The sequence below is a fragment of the Gadus chalcogrammus genome, chromosome 14 (genome assembly GCF_026213295.1).
Source record: "Gadus chalcogrammus isolate NIFS_2021 chromosome 14, NIFS_Gcha_1.0, whole genome shotgun sequence".
Classification (NCBI taxonomy): domain Eukaryota; kingdom Metazoa; phylum Chordata; class Actinopteri; order Gadiformes; family Gadidae; genus Gadus; species Gadus chalcogrammus.
This window is the reverse complement of record NC_079425.1, coordinates 9,772,459-9,788,321: the sequence shown is the minus strand read 5'-3', so window position 1 is coordinate 9,788,321 and position 15,863 is coordinate 9,772,459. Positions and strand designations below refer to the sequence as shown.

General features: G+C 38.4%; 3 protein-coding genes across 4 annotated transcripts; all 3 read right to left on the bottom strand.

Moving 5' to 3' along the window:
- Nucleotides 1-101: 101 nt before the first annotated feature.
- Nucleotides 102-2,042, bottom strand: clec3a (C-type lectin domain family 3, member A). 2 transcript variants are annotated; one of them, XM_056608338.1, is made up of 3 exons: nt 1,855-2,042; nt 1,692-1,769; nt 102-1,331 (listed from the first exon to the last, which is right to left on the bottom strand). In XM_056608338.1, exons 1-3 carry the CDS (start codon nt 1,961-1,963, stop codon nt 934-936), a joined length of 585 nt encoding a protein of 194 aa, XP_056464313.1. In that variant the 5' UTR covers nt 1,964-2,042; the 3' UTR covers nt 102-933. The 2 variants fall into 2 exon arrangements, with proteins under 2 accessions (XP_056464313.1, XP_056464312.1); XM_056608337.1 differs by having other exon boundaries at nt 1,692-1,772; nt 1,855-2,041.
- A 1,663-nt stretch (nt 2,043-3,705) lies between these two features.
- On the bottom strand, nt 3,706-11,916 carry vat1l (vesicle amine transport 1-like). Its single transcript, XM_056608437.1, has 9 exons — nt 11,151-11,916; nt 10,567-10,696; nt 10,164-10,379; nt 9,545-9,687; nt 8,209-8,312; nt 7,917-7,972; nt 7,593-7,787; nt 5,699-5,782; nt 3,706-5,454 (listed from the first exon to the last, which is right to left on the bottom strand). The coding sequence occupies exons 1-9, from the start codon at nt 11,375-11,377 to the stop codon at nt 5,356-5,358; spliced, it is 1,254 nt and encodes a 417-aa protein (XP_056464412.1). The 5' UTR covers nt 11,378-11,916; the 3' UTR covers nt 3,706-5,355.
- A 230-nt stretch (nt 11,917-12,146) lies between these two features.
- On the bottom strand, nt 12,147-14,639 carry bola3 (bolA family member 3). The gene is made up of 4 exons (XM_056608438.1): nt 14,464-14,639; nt 14,200-14,323; nt 12,779-12,867; nt 12,147-12,510 (listed from the first exon to the last, which is right to left on the bottom strand). Exons 1-4 carry the CDS (start codon nt 14,497-14,499, stop codon nt 12,445-12,447), a joined length of 315 nt encoding a protein of 104 aa, XP_056464413.1. The 5' UTR covers nt 14,500-14,639; the 3' UTR covers nt 12,147-12,444.
- Nucleotides 14,640-15,863: the final 1,224 nt, after the last annotated feature.

Below are 15,863 nucleotides of genomic sequence, written 5' to 3'. Positions count from 1 at the left end.
TATATATATATATATATAAAATAAAGGACTATTTGTACAATGCAACAAAGATATACACAACAGCACAAATAATGAACAACTTGCATGCAATCAGTGTTGCTTCATTTATTTTATAATAATGCATCATGTTTTGTATGTTGTTTCCCCCAGCAAATGGAGGTGACGTAGACAAGGGTCGTATAAATGGTAAGACATGTTTCCTGACGCTAGAGGTCAGTATAGCTAAATCTCAAATCGAATAGTCTGCCTGAATGGCAACATGAAAACAAATCCCAATTTTGATGTATTTGGGTTTAGTTATTGAGAAGGTTCCTATTTTGGAACAGTAAATACAATTGCATAAATTGTGAAACCTGATAAATAAGTAAAATGTATATGCTATTATCACTGCACTGGTTATAAATTAGCATAATCATAATTCAGTTAAACCATAGTCGACAGATTGAAAAATAAAATGAATCAAATAATTGTGAGGTTTTTATTTATCGACTTTATTTATTTGGCATATGTTACTTCTCTTTGCATACTTGAGGTGACTTTTCACTCATTAGACACATTCCAGATGTATCCTTGCAATCATAATGAGACAATACAGTATTCTTCTTCTTGCGCCTTACTTGTACCTTATTTATCAGAACACAATGGATATGTATCAAATGGTTGTTCTTTTGATTATATATTAATGGCCACAGTTGTACTACATACTTTGCTATGATCTTTTGTGTTTATTTATACATTAGACATCATAAACAAGTATAGCAAAATCCTGGTAAATTGTGAGATAATTTAAGATTAACTGTAGGAGTAATTATGAAAATTTTGGGGAAAGCTGCATTGGATAATTTAAACAAAAGAGAATGTCTTTAATAATGACCAGCACAAATTACCTTCAGGGTCAACAGCCATTCAGGTCCCTTCCAGAGCTATACTAATTTATGGAATAAGATATTCACAAATGTATTTTTTCTGGCTGCGGCAGACCTCATCATACCACTTTCCTTGTGCAGCCACTGACAGAACAACACAGCTCTCCCTCTTGGTTCCTGTGGGTTGCTTCTTGGAGCGGTCCCAGTTCCAGAAGCTGATGGGCATACTGTTGACATCAACATACTGGCCCTCTTTCACAATGTCAGCTACTCCAATCCAAAAGTCCTTGGAACCCGGAGAACTCCGCTTTGCATAGTCTTTCAGCTCGTTGTTTTCGTTCACGTCTCGAGGCGTCGCAAGGGTGCCCCCCTGTGCGATGCAGTCTTCGTTTGCTTCGTGGTAGTGCTTTGGTTCCTCGATAGTGAGATAGCACTTTCCGACGGCTTTGATCCCTCGCAGACAAACTGAGAAGCCCAAAGCAAATGCCTTTATGAGTCGCATTAAATATCTTCTGATTATTAACCACTTCATACTATAACCATGCTATCTCTTAGTCACGGGAAGGCCATAATCAGATACATTGTGGTATATGAAGTGTTCTCACTCCCCCAAAGATGAGCCTTATGTGAGCCTGAACCCACCTGGTCGTTGCAACACAATGACCTTGTGTGCAATGGTAAGGTTTTAAAAATAAATGACTTTGTTGAGTAGATAGAATTACCTCAGCCATGCAAAATAACTTAAATGTACTGAAACACGTAGAAACGCTTTCTTTAAATAGTGGGGTTTATCAGCTATAATATTAATAGAAAATGTGTAAATACCTGTCTGCAAAGCCTGGATTTCCTTTAAGGAGTTGACCTCTTGCCAGAGCTTTTCTAACTGGGATTTGACGTCGTCATCTTCTGAAGCAACATAAAATGGTACAATATCATTAAGAGCATATCCACAAAATACCTTACCTCGGGTGCAATATTGATGTGTTACCTGTCTGTTGACCTGGCACAGCCTTTCTGGTACGAGATGGGCGGCAAGATGTTTCTTGGACCAAGGAAATAAAAAGCACCAGAAAGATAAAGAGGACCAAGCGCACCATGTCTATGGCCAATGGATAACACTATTGTAGCTGCAAGACACGTATACTGTCAACAGGGACCAGGTATACAGTGGACGGTGCCTTATATACAGACCCTCTCTGTGTCCTTTAGTGTTTCATTTCTACTGGCTCAAATTATGTTAGGGTCCTTCCAAACATCAGGAAGAGGAGGGGGTTCCGTATGGGTGGAGGGATCAACAACGACTTCCCTGTCTCAAAGCCATTCATAAATATTTGCCTGGGACATGGTGCACGAAGCAGTTTCTCTTTCATTTCACAAACAAGCAGTAAATTCATGGTGTGCTTCACTGTTACAGAGTGTTCTGTATGAGTAAATAGGTATGTTGCTGTAGTAGATTTAGATCATTTTACCTTCTCGTGATAAATTTAGTCTACCTTATTCTAGAAAACACACAAATAAATGTACAGTAATAGAAACGGGTTAGCAATTCGTGAACTGTACAGTGGGTTCTGAGATGTGTACCTTGCTGCAAATGTGTTGTGTTCCCTGAATATCATAACATAATATTGTATAATAACTGGTGACCTTATTCAGGTAACAATATATAACATTTTCCTGGTTAGAAAATAGTTCAATATTACTATTTCATAGATGGCTTGAATGTGTCTAAACGTAAGGCTTCTCTAAAAATACAGACTGAAACAAGAAAAGGTATTTTTAGAGTGTTGTGATATTGCAGACCAGCGGAGCAGGGGATCTGTGTGGGAAAACGTTCTGGCAGATGGACAGAACCTAAGAAAAGGATTAAAAAATAAAAACCTATGGCAAATGCCCACACGTGTAATAAACAGTATGCATTTGAATAAATGATATATAATTGTAGCAAATCATCTCATTATAATGTTGAGATCATGAGAATTATATTATTTTCATTCATTAACGGTGATGGCAGTGTAACATGCAATATGGATTGTCACAATAAACAAAGACATTGCTTATTTAGGTTATAAGCAATAGATCCGTTTCACAGATGCATCATTGTAAGACTAACACAGGTGTCCCTCATAGCACAAATTATGAGTCGGTTCTTTTTATGTACCAAGGCACAGGTAGCAGACCGAACTAGTAAAGTATGGCTACTATCCATGCACTGGTACATTAAAAGGAGCAGACTCATAATTTATGTCATGAGGTACACTGACCTTTGTTCTACAAAGGAAGCACTTATATATCTATGTATCTATTCTATGCTTTCATGGCCCTCTGCCCCTTTGAAATAAGGCCTATGTTACACTTTAAATTATGGAGATGGTTGTGATGGAGATGCTACCACAACCTTGACATCATTACAATTCATTTTGAGTATTAATCTCAATGCAAACTTTTGTTGCTTGGCAACAATTTTGATGTCTTGAGGAACTGCATTGCTTGGTTGAAAAAGAAGATCATTTGGTTCAATCATTGTAAAATCTAATTATGTGGAATATAGAAACCGTTACAGTTACCGTTTCATGACGGCATTAAGAAACGAGAGGCCGTGGTTAAGTTATTTTAGAACAGCTAGGGGGCGTTGTTAGGCCCAAGCAGAGCCGACATCCACTGACATCTCTAAACAGACATGGTACCCTACAAGCTGAGACCTTTCCAACAACTTGATTGGTCTTGTTCTATGACGCGTGAAAAAAATCCCAAGGCTCCCATGGTGAGGTGTGTATGATGTGGATTCGAAGAACACGGACAATTGAATATGACAAAAATCTTAAATTGGATAAATGTGCATTTTTATTGTCCAAAACAAGTCACATGTAAATCATATTCCAGAAATGTTTTACTTTACATTTACTTTCTTCATTTCAATGGCTTGCCATTTGAAGAAATGTTTTGTATAGTTTTATGGCACTTAAAGTACGAGGCACTGACAGGTAAACAAATGCTAGTGTCCATTAAAGTATGTTTAATGGATACCATAGTAACAGTAATGAAACTGCGCTTCTTGACAACAAGGATAACGCATTGATAATCCCAAAGCAATAACTTTACTGAACATTGAACTAGATTCAGTTAAACTACTAATCATTCCAACAGAAAGCATGTGCCATATTATGGCCCTTGAATACGAGGCACTAGCAGGTAAACATAAAATTGCACATACACACAAACAGACCATTTCAATTTGGGCTACATGCATTATGTACTATAACATCGCTCCGACCCATTATAATACCTAGTGTTAAGAACATAAATGTAGACAGAAGACAGTCCTTAAAGTGGCAGACAACAATAGCCATAACATATCACAGAGTAATGTATACCACACACCTACATAATATATTTTGATATATAAATGTTAAATGAATATACACCTCAAATCAAAGGGTTTGAGCTGAATCTCCCCCTCACTGTTCTGTGTTGTAATTGCTCAAAGTCTGAAACTGTCAATCAAAGTGCTATGAGTTAAAGTTGACAGTAGAGCAGTGTCATTTCACAAAAAAGGCATCAGCTTAATGTCAGCGCAGGCATGTGTTTCAACTACTTAATACAGCAATATACCAGAAGTAAGCACAAATACATTTTTGTATTTGTGCTTGAAAACATAAATACATTTCTTACATCGAATGATTAAAGATTTTGGACTATATCATTTTCATAACATAATTAAAAGGGAATTTGAAATTTCTGTTCTCAATCACTCTCCTCAATCACAAGTGGTTTACAGTCTTGGTCCAGAAATCTTTATAATTCTTTCTAGAAATGTTATGGCGCCAAATACATGTATATATTCAAATCTGGCATGTACTTAATTATTTATAAGCATATTTCAAAATACTAACACATTCTGGTTCAACACTAGATATACATGAAAAAAGCACTGGCGTCCCACTTTGTATACGACAACACAGCTGGGAACTTAAAAATAGATATATACTCATTTTCTGGCACATTCGAGTTATGATTCACTTCCATGGGTCTGCACACATCCCCCATAACATAACTCTGTGTACAATAAGAAGACAAGCCACTAAGGATAGAATTTGTTTCCTTTGCGCTGTTCCAATAAAACATTATTGTATCCCTATTCAAGTCTTTCAAAAACCTTATCTCTACCTTGCAGGGGCGGTTATGTTTCCAAGCAACTACATGGATGGATGCAAACAAAATCGAATTACTGGACTAGCTTCACACGTCACTTAAGGGTTGCACCGACTGTTGAATTAACAATCTTGACTACCCTAACGTTTACCTTTATTCCAGTGATCTAATGACCTGAAAACCTACAACAGACACGTGTACATGCACGCACACATTGAAACAAATCTACACACATGCACACACACAGCAAGTTCTATTTTAAGTTTCCTGATGATCTCCAGGGTGAGGGTGAGTGAGTGTGTAGAACCGTATTTTGCAGTATATCCGTCTTCCTGCTGGCCTACTGTATGAAAGGCATTCGTTCCTTATTGTCATTGTCTCCTTCAGGATCTTCCTCTTCCTCCCCAGCCTCACTAGTCTCTGTGCTGTCATTTGCCATCTAGTAGTAAAGCAGAATGAAAATCAAACATTTTGGTATAATCTAGCATTTACAATTTTATGAAGCACAATAAATCTGCATCGGAATGATCTGTGTGTTTAGAATGCAGCCTTAAAGGTAAATGTCTAATGATTTGTTGCTATACATCTTTGAAATTATGTTTTAAAAACAGAAGCCCTTGTATTACCCAATTACTAAAAATAAAGAATTAAATATCTATGATGATGTAATTAACGCATGTTACCAAAGGAGTAGGAGACTTCTCAATGTCCAGTATTAGTTTTCCTACATTTCCTCTGTCATGGATTCTTTGCATGGCCTCTTTCACCTGAATGTAAAACATAACAAAACTTCAAACATGCCTTTCAAGTGTTTAGTGCACACTCATTGTAAATATCTAACTTTAATTATTGGCTAACATTTGAATAAGCTTGATATCCATTCAATTAAATGTTAAAACAAGGACATTTGAAATATTGAATGACCACTGTGGTCATGTATTATTTGGGGGCATCTACATGAATGTGGGAAAAACATATTTCTGGCAGATCAATTTCCCTACAAAATGTGCCACTCTAAGGGATAACACAGACACATGTTCAGTTAAGTTTTTGGCTTGGCCAACCAAGCTAATCAGAAAGTAGGGAAAGGCTTGCCAAAGAAATGCCTGCCGGGTCTCCTTGGCAAAATGTGAACTTCAAGAACCCTATTTCATGAGGAGATGCTGACCAGATTGTGAACCATTTCTTGGATTCATCCCATTTAGAGAAAAATATCTTGCGCCAAAACTGAATGTTAAATAAGGTCTTAAGGGTCAAACTATTTCTGGATCCTACTTCAGTGTTCAGGCTCGGTACAGAATCGCCAGTAACAAATATGCATGAAACAGGCTTGCGAGATAAAAAACTGTTTGAAATGCACAAGATTATTTTGAGAATGATGAATAGAGGTGCCGTTCTTCCTCCTCAGGATTTGAGAAAGTGAAGGAAGACATATACTATTCATATTGTGTTTTGAACCTTATATCTCTCTGGGTAAATTAACATTAATAGTAATATACCAAATTAGACTCAAAGCTTATTCTTGTCATGGAAGCTCGTAAGGCTGTAACAAGGTAGTGTTAAGGTTAACTTTTCACAAAATGTTAGAGAGGAATCCATGTATTGCAATCCTATCATCGAGAAACAAATGCTTGTAGTGGCTTGTTTGGAAGCTATTGTTGTGCAAGCATTAATTTGCTTAATGGAATGGTGCGAACAAAGGCCAGAGCATAAATAGGTCAGGCACAGTTCAATGCGCTAAGTCGACCACACAATATTGTCAGTCTTATTATCATGTCAAATGAGGGTCTATCATCCTTTGGCGTATTGCATTTGTTTCACTTGTATCAACATGTGGAGCTCACAATTTGGAATAAATCAGGATGAATCTGCATGCCGCTATTTGATTCTGACACATACTCGCAAACATTTCAACCGAAGGCGGAAAAACAAGAATGGGAGAATGTGACCCTAAGAAATGTCTGTTCTTTTTTTAATCAAACACAACAAGTGAAGGTAGGCTAGTACCTCTGGTGTACTGAGCCACTGTGTTTTAATGAGATTCCTAATGGGCACCGGTTCCAGCCAGTGCCCTGAAGCTGCTGCCAAGTTACCAAGTGGAGAAGAGAGGGGAGGCAAACATTTGAAAAAATAAAAGAAGCGGTTCAAAAAAGAGACCTTTTTCATTGATATATCTTATTTGCCTCTGCATCTGCCAACAAAGCCCACTCTGCGCATCCAGAAGGCACAGGCGTCTACATCCTGTTGATTGAGGGGTGTTGTGGCAGACGTAGTGCCTTTTAGGCGGCCTGTTGTGAAATCATTTTCAAAGGAAGATATAGCCCACACACCGTCTGTGGGTAAATGTCAGCCGCAGAGAAGATGGCAACATCTCATAGAAGCTGTGGCGATCCAAACAGACCTCCCCTCATTCAATGCTGTTAACCAAACTCCCGTTCCAAAAAACGTCATGTTTCTGCTCTGCCGCTTGATTATTATCCGCCCCTCCATTTAGTCGACAACTTCAAAGTTCAAATCCCATCACCTTCCTGCCAGTTAAATATCATCTGGAAGGGGCATGTTTGGGAGGGGACTTACCTCTTCCAGGGCCCAAAGTGAGTCGACGACTGGCTTGATCCTCCCTTGATTGTAAAGAGACAACAGTTTGTCCATCACTGTCTTCACCCGCACCCCCCCCCCCTGTTTAAAGAGGAGGTTGAGGAGGGAGAATCCGGCCATCACTTTGTTCTCCTCGTAGAGTTTGAATGGGTTCACCTTCTCCACTTGCCACCACTGCAGATACCAGATACATAAACAAACTATTATTTTATATCTCAGACGATCATGTTAGTCTTCACATAATGTTCATTTGTCTGTGATCACTTTATTTGATAGGCTGCGTTGCAGCTATAATTCACTCACAGATTTTGCGATGCTGAAAAAACTCTTTGTTTCACCTGTGACCATGTTTGATGCACCTGAAAAGAAGAAATTATGACTTTGGTAAAATTAGTGAATATCACTTGGAAAAATAATTTTATTTGTGCTTTAAGGTTGTTTACATTCCTATTGTCCCTAAAAAGACACAAAACATGCCCTCCAATCCATTTTCTATTATCATTTATTTATATCCATTTTCAAGTGAACTGAAATGGGGCCTGTGAAGTTACAATAAATCATAACTTAATGAACAAAATGAATAAAAGGTCCAAACCATAGAGGACGTATGCTCCAAGAGGCTTAAGCAGAGCAAGGCCTTTCCCAGTGTGCTCGCCACTAAGACAGTCCAAAACAATGTCAACACCCTCCGGTGAAATCCTTCAAACACAAACACATTAAATTAATGGCATGATCTAAACATTTCATCATATTCAGTTGCATGGACATAATTTGTCTTATCTGTAGTATTTTGATAGGACGAAGGAGGAAGAGTGGTCACAACTACAATTTAAACAACAGTGGTAGAAGCTATTTTATTTTAAGTTGTATCTGTTTCACACTTGAACAATGTAAGATGTGCAATCCATTGATTGGTACTGGTTAATGTGTGAATATAATGTGGATATGAGATGAAATATCTCATATCCACATTATGATGATTTTATGACGATAAGTGTGAAATAAATAACAACCTAAGCTAGTGCCTATACTTCTTCATTAAATCCGTTGAGGAAAATCATATTCACACAACCAGTGTTACCCTAATCAGCTTCACTCATTTAGATTACCTATATATACTGAGTTAATTGAATAGCATAAGAAAAGTAAAAAATATTGATCAGCCATACTCCAATATGAAGGAATGAGGCTTGATTGAAAACAAAAAAAATTGTATCTTCCTGGCTTGTAGCCTTTCAGGAATCTTTTTGGCTCGAGTGCCTGGTCTGGTGATACCAATGCTCTGACATGTGGTACCAAACCTCTCTGCAGAGAAGGCTATCCTGTGGCTATGCTCATGATCCTGGGAGAAGTGGGCAAAAAAGACTGCACCGGCTGACAATATGCTCTAGTGTTTATAGCATTAAGCATACAAATGTTGATGATATTACAATAATACCAAAACCTTTCTCACTGGAAAGATATCAAAATATCTTATTTGCAAAGCAATTGCTTGCCTCTACGCAAATCAACGTTGTAATATGGTTTTAATTGAATAAAAATGAATCAGACATCCACCCATTATTGGTTCTGCTGGGCGGCGTAGGCTACCAGTAGGTAAGAGCCACCACCCTGCATTGTTGTTGTTCTCAGAGATGAGCCATGTGTTGCCATGGGTACAAAAGCCATAAAAGATGGAATAAGGCGACGTGTGGCATTAGCATTTTTACAACACCCTGTTCTTTCAGCGTGGTCTATTATTTGATCAAATTCTAGAGGGGAACAATGTTTTGTGCATGTATAATTGAATGGTCAAAAATCAAGCAACTGAAGATTGAAAAAATGCTGTAATTTAGCATGGTAACAATGACTCTTCTAAAAATAAATGGTTGTCAACGTGGTTTGTAGAAAATGAGTCAGAATAATCTCCAGTAGACAGTTTCCATTCTTACTTTTTCACTTCTTGTACATAATCCGCATTTCTGTCAAATATGTGGGTGACTGAGTCTCTGATGGCTACGTGTTTGGAACATGAGGCAATTCCAAACACAGTGACATTTGGCACGCTGGAGCAGAGCTGAGCTACTGCTTGACCCTGAAACAGCAATTTAAATGGTTATTAGTCACTAAACGACAACCGATGGAATGATTGGGGAAAATGGGTTGCTCTGAAACCAACGGCATGCACATAAACACAAACAGAATAGCTACATTGCAATTATGTCCATGAGCTTTTGTTCATCTCTGCATGTTTTGAATCATAAAGAGATGTCAGTGTTGCTAGTTAGAAACATGTGATGTGTTGTATACAATGCCAGTAACAGATTATTTTTTAATTCATGCAATTGCATAAATGCGTTATGAATGTCTTATGAATGTGTTAAGAATAACTTGAGGATGAATGATCTTTCGGGTATAAAATCTGGATCAATGAAAAGTTTAAAAGCTCCATAACGCTGAAGTTTACAGTAGTGCTTATGCCTATTCAGATGTTATTCTGCATTAAGAATAACATAATAATAACATAGCACATTTTCCCTCAACCCCCCGGGAGTAAGTAGGCTTACTTACCACACTACCTCCAGCTGAATGGACCAACACAGACATTCCTTCTCTGAGATTTGCGACTTCAAAGAGCATCATATAAGCAGCTACATAGTTCAATGAGAAGGCTGCAGCCTCTTGAAAACTCATTTTGTCTGGCATCTTGTAGACATAGTCCACTGGAGTACAAACCACCTCTGCCCAGGCATTGTAACACACAAATGCCATCACTCTGTCCCCTATCTACAACAAAAATGATAGTTGAAATAGTTATAACAGCCACTACAAGATGAGAGGGAATGTTTGTATTTCTGGGTATGCAGGACAGATATGTTGTAATGGAATTTTAAATTAAATACTAACAGCAGCTATAAAATGGTGCAAAACAAATACTTAATTCGACATATTTATCTCAAACATTGACACTTACTTCGAACCCATGGGTGTTTTCACCAATGGACTCAACTATCCCAGAACATTCGAATCCGGGTATTAGAGGAGGTTTTGGTGGACTGTCAATATTCCCCTGGCGAACCATCAGGTCCACGAAGTTCAAACCACTAGAGTAGTTTCAGTCATATGGAATAAATGAAAAAGGCGTTGAAACGATGACTATTCATATGATATTTTCAGTCACAATCATTCGATTATTTAGAGATTGCCTACAAGCTTCCACATATTTGGCAATGTTGTGAGACAAAAGTTATAATTTGAAAAGTTAATAACACAAATTTAAAGTAATATCCAACGTATGGAAAAAAGAAAACGCACTGAAAAGTGCAAAATGTTGATTCAGCCTTTAGCCAATAGTTTGTTCTGATGAACAAGAATCTGTGGAAACCTGTTGCTTTTATATAAATTGCGCATTCCGCTTCAATTTGACAACAATGACGCATGTCGGTCTGGCTTGACACTGAGACACTGGGATGTAGCCTAATTAAGCAGTCCATTGAAACCTGCTGCAACCATTTAACACGAGCGTTAACTGTGAGAAATCAAACAAGCCATATTTACCATGCCTTAACGCGGATCTTCACTTCACCATGCTGTGGCTCTGGCATGGTCTTCTTGGTTACCCTGAGTTTGTTGAGACCTCCGAAGCCTGCTAATATCACCGCTCGCATCTCTTTAGGGTCAATGGAAGATGCAACGTTTTCGGCCTCTACGACAAAATTATTTTCGATCATATGTTCTGTTTCTTCCTCTGCGATGTCCGCCGAATCTGTAGTAACGTTAGCCATGTCGCTGACCGAGGATCCACAGGTTCTGTTCTCCTTTTCTCTTCCGACCTGGTGCGCAGTATATGGAGAGTGTACACAGAGTGGAGTCTAGCCGCTAAATGCTGCAAGGCGAAGACAGTGCCTTTCTTACCCAGGATGACCAGACATTTCTCTCAATCTCAACACTGGACATCAAATGGCTTATCTGTATTTCACACAACTTAAATTATGATCTCCCTGTATAGGGTGCATTATTACAATTATATCCTCTAAACGTCAAGCATGAATTGGAAATAATTGTTGAACCAATCGCATCTAGTGCAATGCACACCACCTACAGGTTTATTTTATAGCAACATTAAGATGCTTGCATCATCTTGCCAAATGCTTTAAAATATTTAAGCCATGCTTGTCTTTGTTTACACACATATATATACATACATTACTCGTCAACCAGCTATTGGCTAACTGATATTATGTTATGGGATTTATTAAGGGGGTTAAGTGCGGTATGCACACTTCAAAAATATGTCTGTTTTAGTTCCTGGTAGTACATCTAAGTGTGTAGACTTTTAATATCCTGAGCCGAATAGCATGATATTAGTTTATCATAGTATAACATCAAGCTCCAAATTAAAATGTGCGTCTCAAAAGCCCACCTTTTGGGGGCGCTATTGGGTAAACTAGACTACTAATTTATATTTGTTGCGGAACTGTGCAGACTTTGGGGTGGGGAAATGAAGGTAAATACTAATTGTGGCTCAGACCTTGTTTAATTCCATCAAATGACCCGGGAGTAGGCGTAACGCGATTGCGTGAGATTGATTTTACTCGTAGAGGTTGTTTAAGGGCCTGTGCATGCCTTTATACACTTTATATAAAATTCCACAGTAGCTTTACATAGAATATAACCCCCACCATAACCATGAGAACAACAAATGATTACTTAAGATTGCAAATAATGTTACAATATTTAATTATAGTTTGTAATTACCACCATAGTGGTTGTTAAATTATAAATATACATATTACAATTGTACATTTCAATTTACACTGGGTTTGTGGGGGAGATGGGAAGATGGCTGATTCTAAGGTTGAGGGACGTCTGTAAATATTCTTAATCCATGCATTCCTGCAATTTCATCCTTTAGAGCCTGTGGATGAGAAACATAAACGTGTTATTCAAACAAATAAATTACTATAACAGCGGGTTGTAATGCCAACATATGTTACTGATGTGTTATGGAAACCATTAATACTAAATTCTTTCTTTTGCTTCTATTCCTCACTTTTTAAAGCAACATGTAATACATTTCCCTTTCTCTCATGACAAATACAAGACACAATCACCGGCAAGTTCTTATAGTAAATATATAAGTGGAAATCCAGTATGAGAAAAGCAGCTTCTTAGGATGGTTTTACCTGGTTGACTAGCTGGTGTTGTTGAATGATCCTTTTCCCTTTAAACTCATTGGACTCTATGTGTACCTCATACATGGCACCACAACCACCTATGGATGGAGCACAGACGCAATGAACATCTTGTGGCACTCACTTGCTCCCAACACACACACACACACACACACACACACACACACACACACACACACACACACACACACACACACACACACACACACACACACACACACACACACACACACACACACACACACACACACGATAAGGACAGGCAAACATGGTATTGGATTCATTGAATGTAATAGCAAATTCACAACAGTGATAACAAAACAATGACATTAAAACCTGTGTTCTATGAAAATCTGACACAAATATCTCACTTATTAATCCAAAACAGTTTTAATCAACACACAGAGCTTAATTTATGTTAGAGGCTCTGCATTTTTGACAAGGAAGGAAGTGATACATTGTTTATTCCCATTAGGATAATTACTTGGTCCTTACAATTTTATGGAAATAAATAGTGTCACAAATCTGAAAATGAGCCTGTGGCATTTAGATAGGTCACAAAAAAAAAAAAAAAGGTGACAATTTCTTTATTTTTACCCCCCTTACAGAGGGTAATGTGATAATTGTGATCCTGGTATCATATATTGTGAAACAAAGTTAAGACTCATAATAACCTACTTTAAGGTCTAGACGAGAGGAGGCTGCTTCATGTGAACATACTGGTAAAGATGTATTGTAACATACATTATAAGCAGACATTATAGACTAAGGGAGCTTGGTCTATTAAGAAAAACACATAAATTCATGACGGATTAGTAAATGGCCCTGGATTGTTTTAAGTGAATGAAACGTCATATGGTGTGACAGTCCATCACGTTTGTCAGGGTTTTCATATCATCTGTCGTCACACCATTGTAACTGAACTAGTTAGATAAGAAATAGTCCTTCATGGCAAGAATAATTGATGCAAAGCAATATTGGCATTAAGTTTTACTTTTATACCCCCAACAAAACCATACAACATAGGCTATACGGCAATACGTTCATTTTCGAATTGGTATCCGAGAATTGTACTTTTGAGAGAAACTAAAAAGAGGGACGAATATCTTCAGCCAGAAGTACAACAGATAACAGTATACCTGAATAAGCATAGCTGCATTGAAATTTATTACATTTAGATTTCGAAATAGTCTGGTCCTTCAGGGCTTTGTGAATGACCAACAATGACTTTTTGGGCGATGACATAAGCAGCCTTGGTCACATATCTGAGGCTGAACTTGCTTTCATGTAGATACAACCATAGGCCTACATTTGAAATAGCTCTCGTTTTGGATGGATGAACGATAATTGTTTTGATCAGTCAGATGAAATACAGAAGGGTGCGCATACAACACCGAGGAATATGGACCTACCCGATATATCCACAACTTTCAGAGAAGACGCCAAGGGAAATTTCTCCTTTAGTATCCGAACAATGCGACCCTCTCCGTCTGTTTGGGAGGATAGGCATCTCCGTATATGTAGAGCTAAGCCCCCCTAGAAAAGAAAAGTGCCAAGATAATGAGACATTGGGTCTCTGTTCTGTGAAACACTAATACATTGTTATAATCGCCACCATGTTACATCTACATTTGTCATTGAACGTTACGAAACAAACGTTTCAGAAAGTAATTTACTTGATTCATACGAAGAAACCGGGAAACACAGATCATTGCTGCGGTTGTATGATATATGTATGTATAAGATTTGATTTTACTCAAAACTAAGAAGAGGATCGCCTGAAAACAGCTAACTGCGTGTTAAGTCACCCTCAGGTGGTAGTAACAGCACATAACAAAACATTGTCTCATAAATATGACGCAAGCGGATGCGTGCATGGCAGCGCGCGAGACGGAAATAAATAACATCCGGCCCGGCCGTCTGGGGATTATTCAAAGGATTTGCCAAATTCAGTTGGCTCTATTACGTAATTGAAATCCGAGATAACCCCAATTCGTAATGTCTACTAATGAAACCAATGGTGCTGAAGGGAATATATAGAAAGGCTGGCATAAAATACAAAATTGCATTACGTACTCCTCGCCCTCTCTAACCTCCGTATACATACATATAAAAAAATTATGTGTTGTAGACCTATGTCAAGGAAGCTTTTCAAATATAATACAACTTTAACCAGACTATTGAAAGTAGTCTATTTCTACCTCTTACCCTAAATAGCATTGCTATAGATCAGGGGTCTCAAACTCGTGCCCGAGGGCCAATTGTGGCCCGCGTGATGATATTTTGTGGCCCCTTACTTGACATCAAAGTTCAGTGTTAGTGCGGCCCGCGTGTTGTTGTCAATCACACACTTTTGCTGAGTGGCTTGCCACGCTTTTTTATCACTTTGATAGGGTGACCAGATGTCCCGGTTTTGCCGGGACAGTCCCAATTTTGAGTTGCATGTCCTGAGTCCCAACAAAAGCCAAAGGACGCTAAAATGTCCCGGTTTCCACCAACCGCTATGAAATGTCCCCTGTTGTCAGCGATTACATAGCCAACGTGATCTAATTATAGCCCGATCATTAACTTAGATTTGGTCAGTTGTGCTACTTTTTTTTGTGGAATACTTGATGCGGCCCAGCCTGACCCAGACTCTACCTCCAGCGGCCCCCAGGTAAGTTGAGTTTGAGACCCATGCTAAGATAGAACAACTGTGGAGCTGTCCTGCTGTCCCTTTCTTGTGCCCATCATGTCAAAATAGATCTTCATCTTTGCTCCTAAACGACTCAAATAACAAAGATGTATACAAAACATTGACTATAAAATTACATTTCCTATCCAGGTGAACACATCAATTAGTGGACATTTGAAAAAGAAGAATAGCTTCTGCTATCTCTCCGACCAGTTGTGAAGTGCTAAATCAAGCTGCCTAATGCTGTTGACAGTGGATTTGTACCTATTCGTTCAAAGCCCAGGCTTTGTGTTCAAGCATTTGAACAGCCCCACACAATGCCAGGCTGACAGGGGGAGGGCTGTCAAGCAGTTATCTGAAAAGACGGATTGTGTGTCCCAGAAATGTGACGTCAGTGCCCTT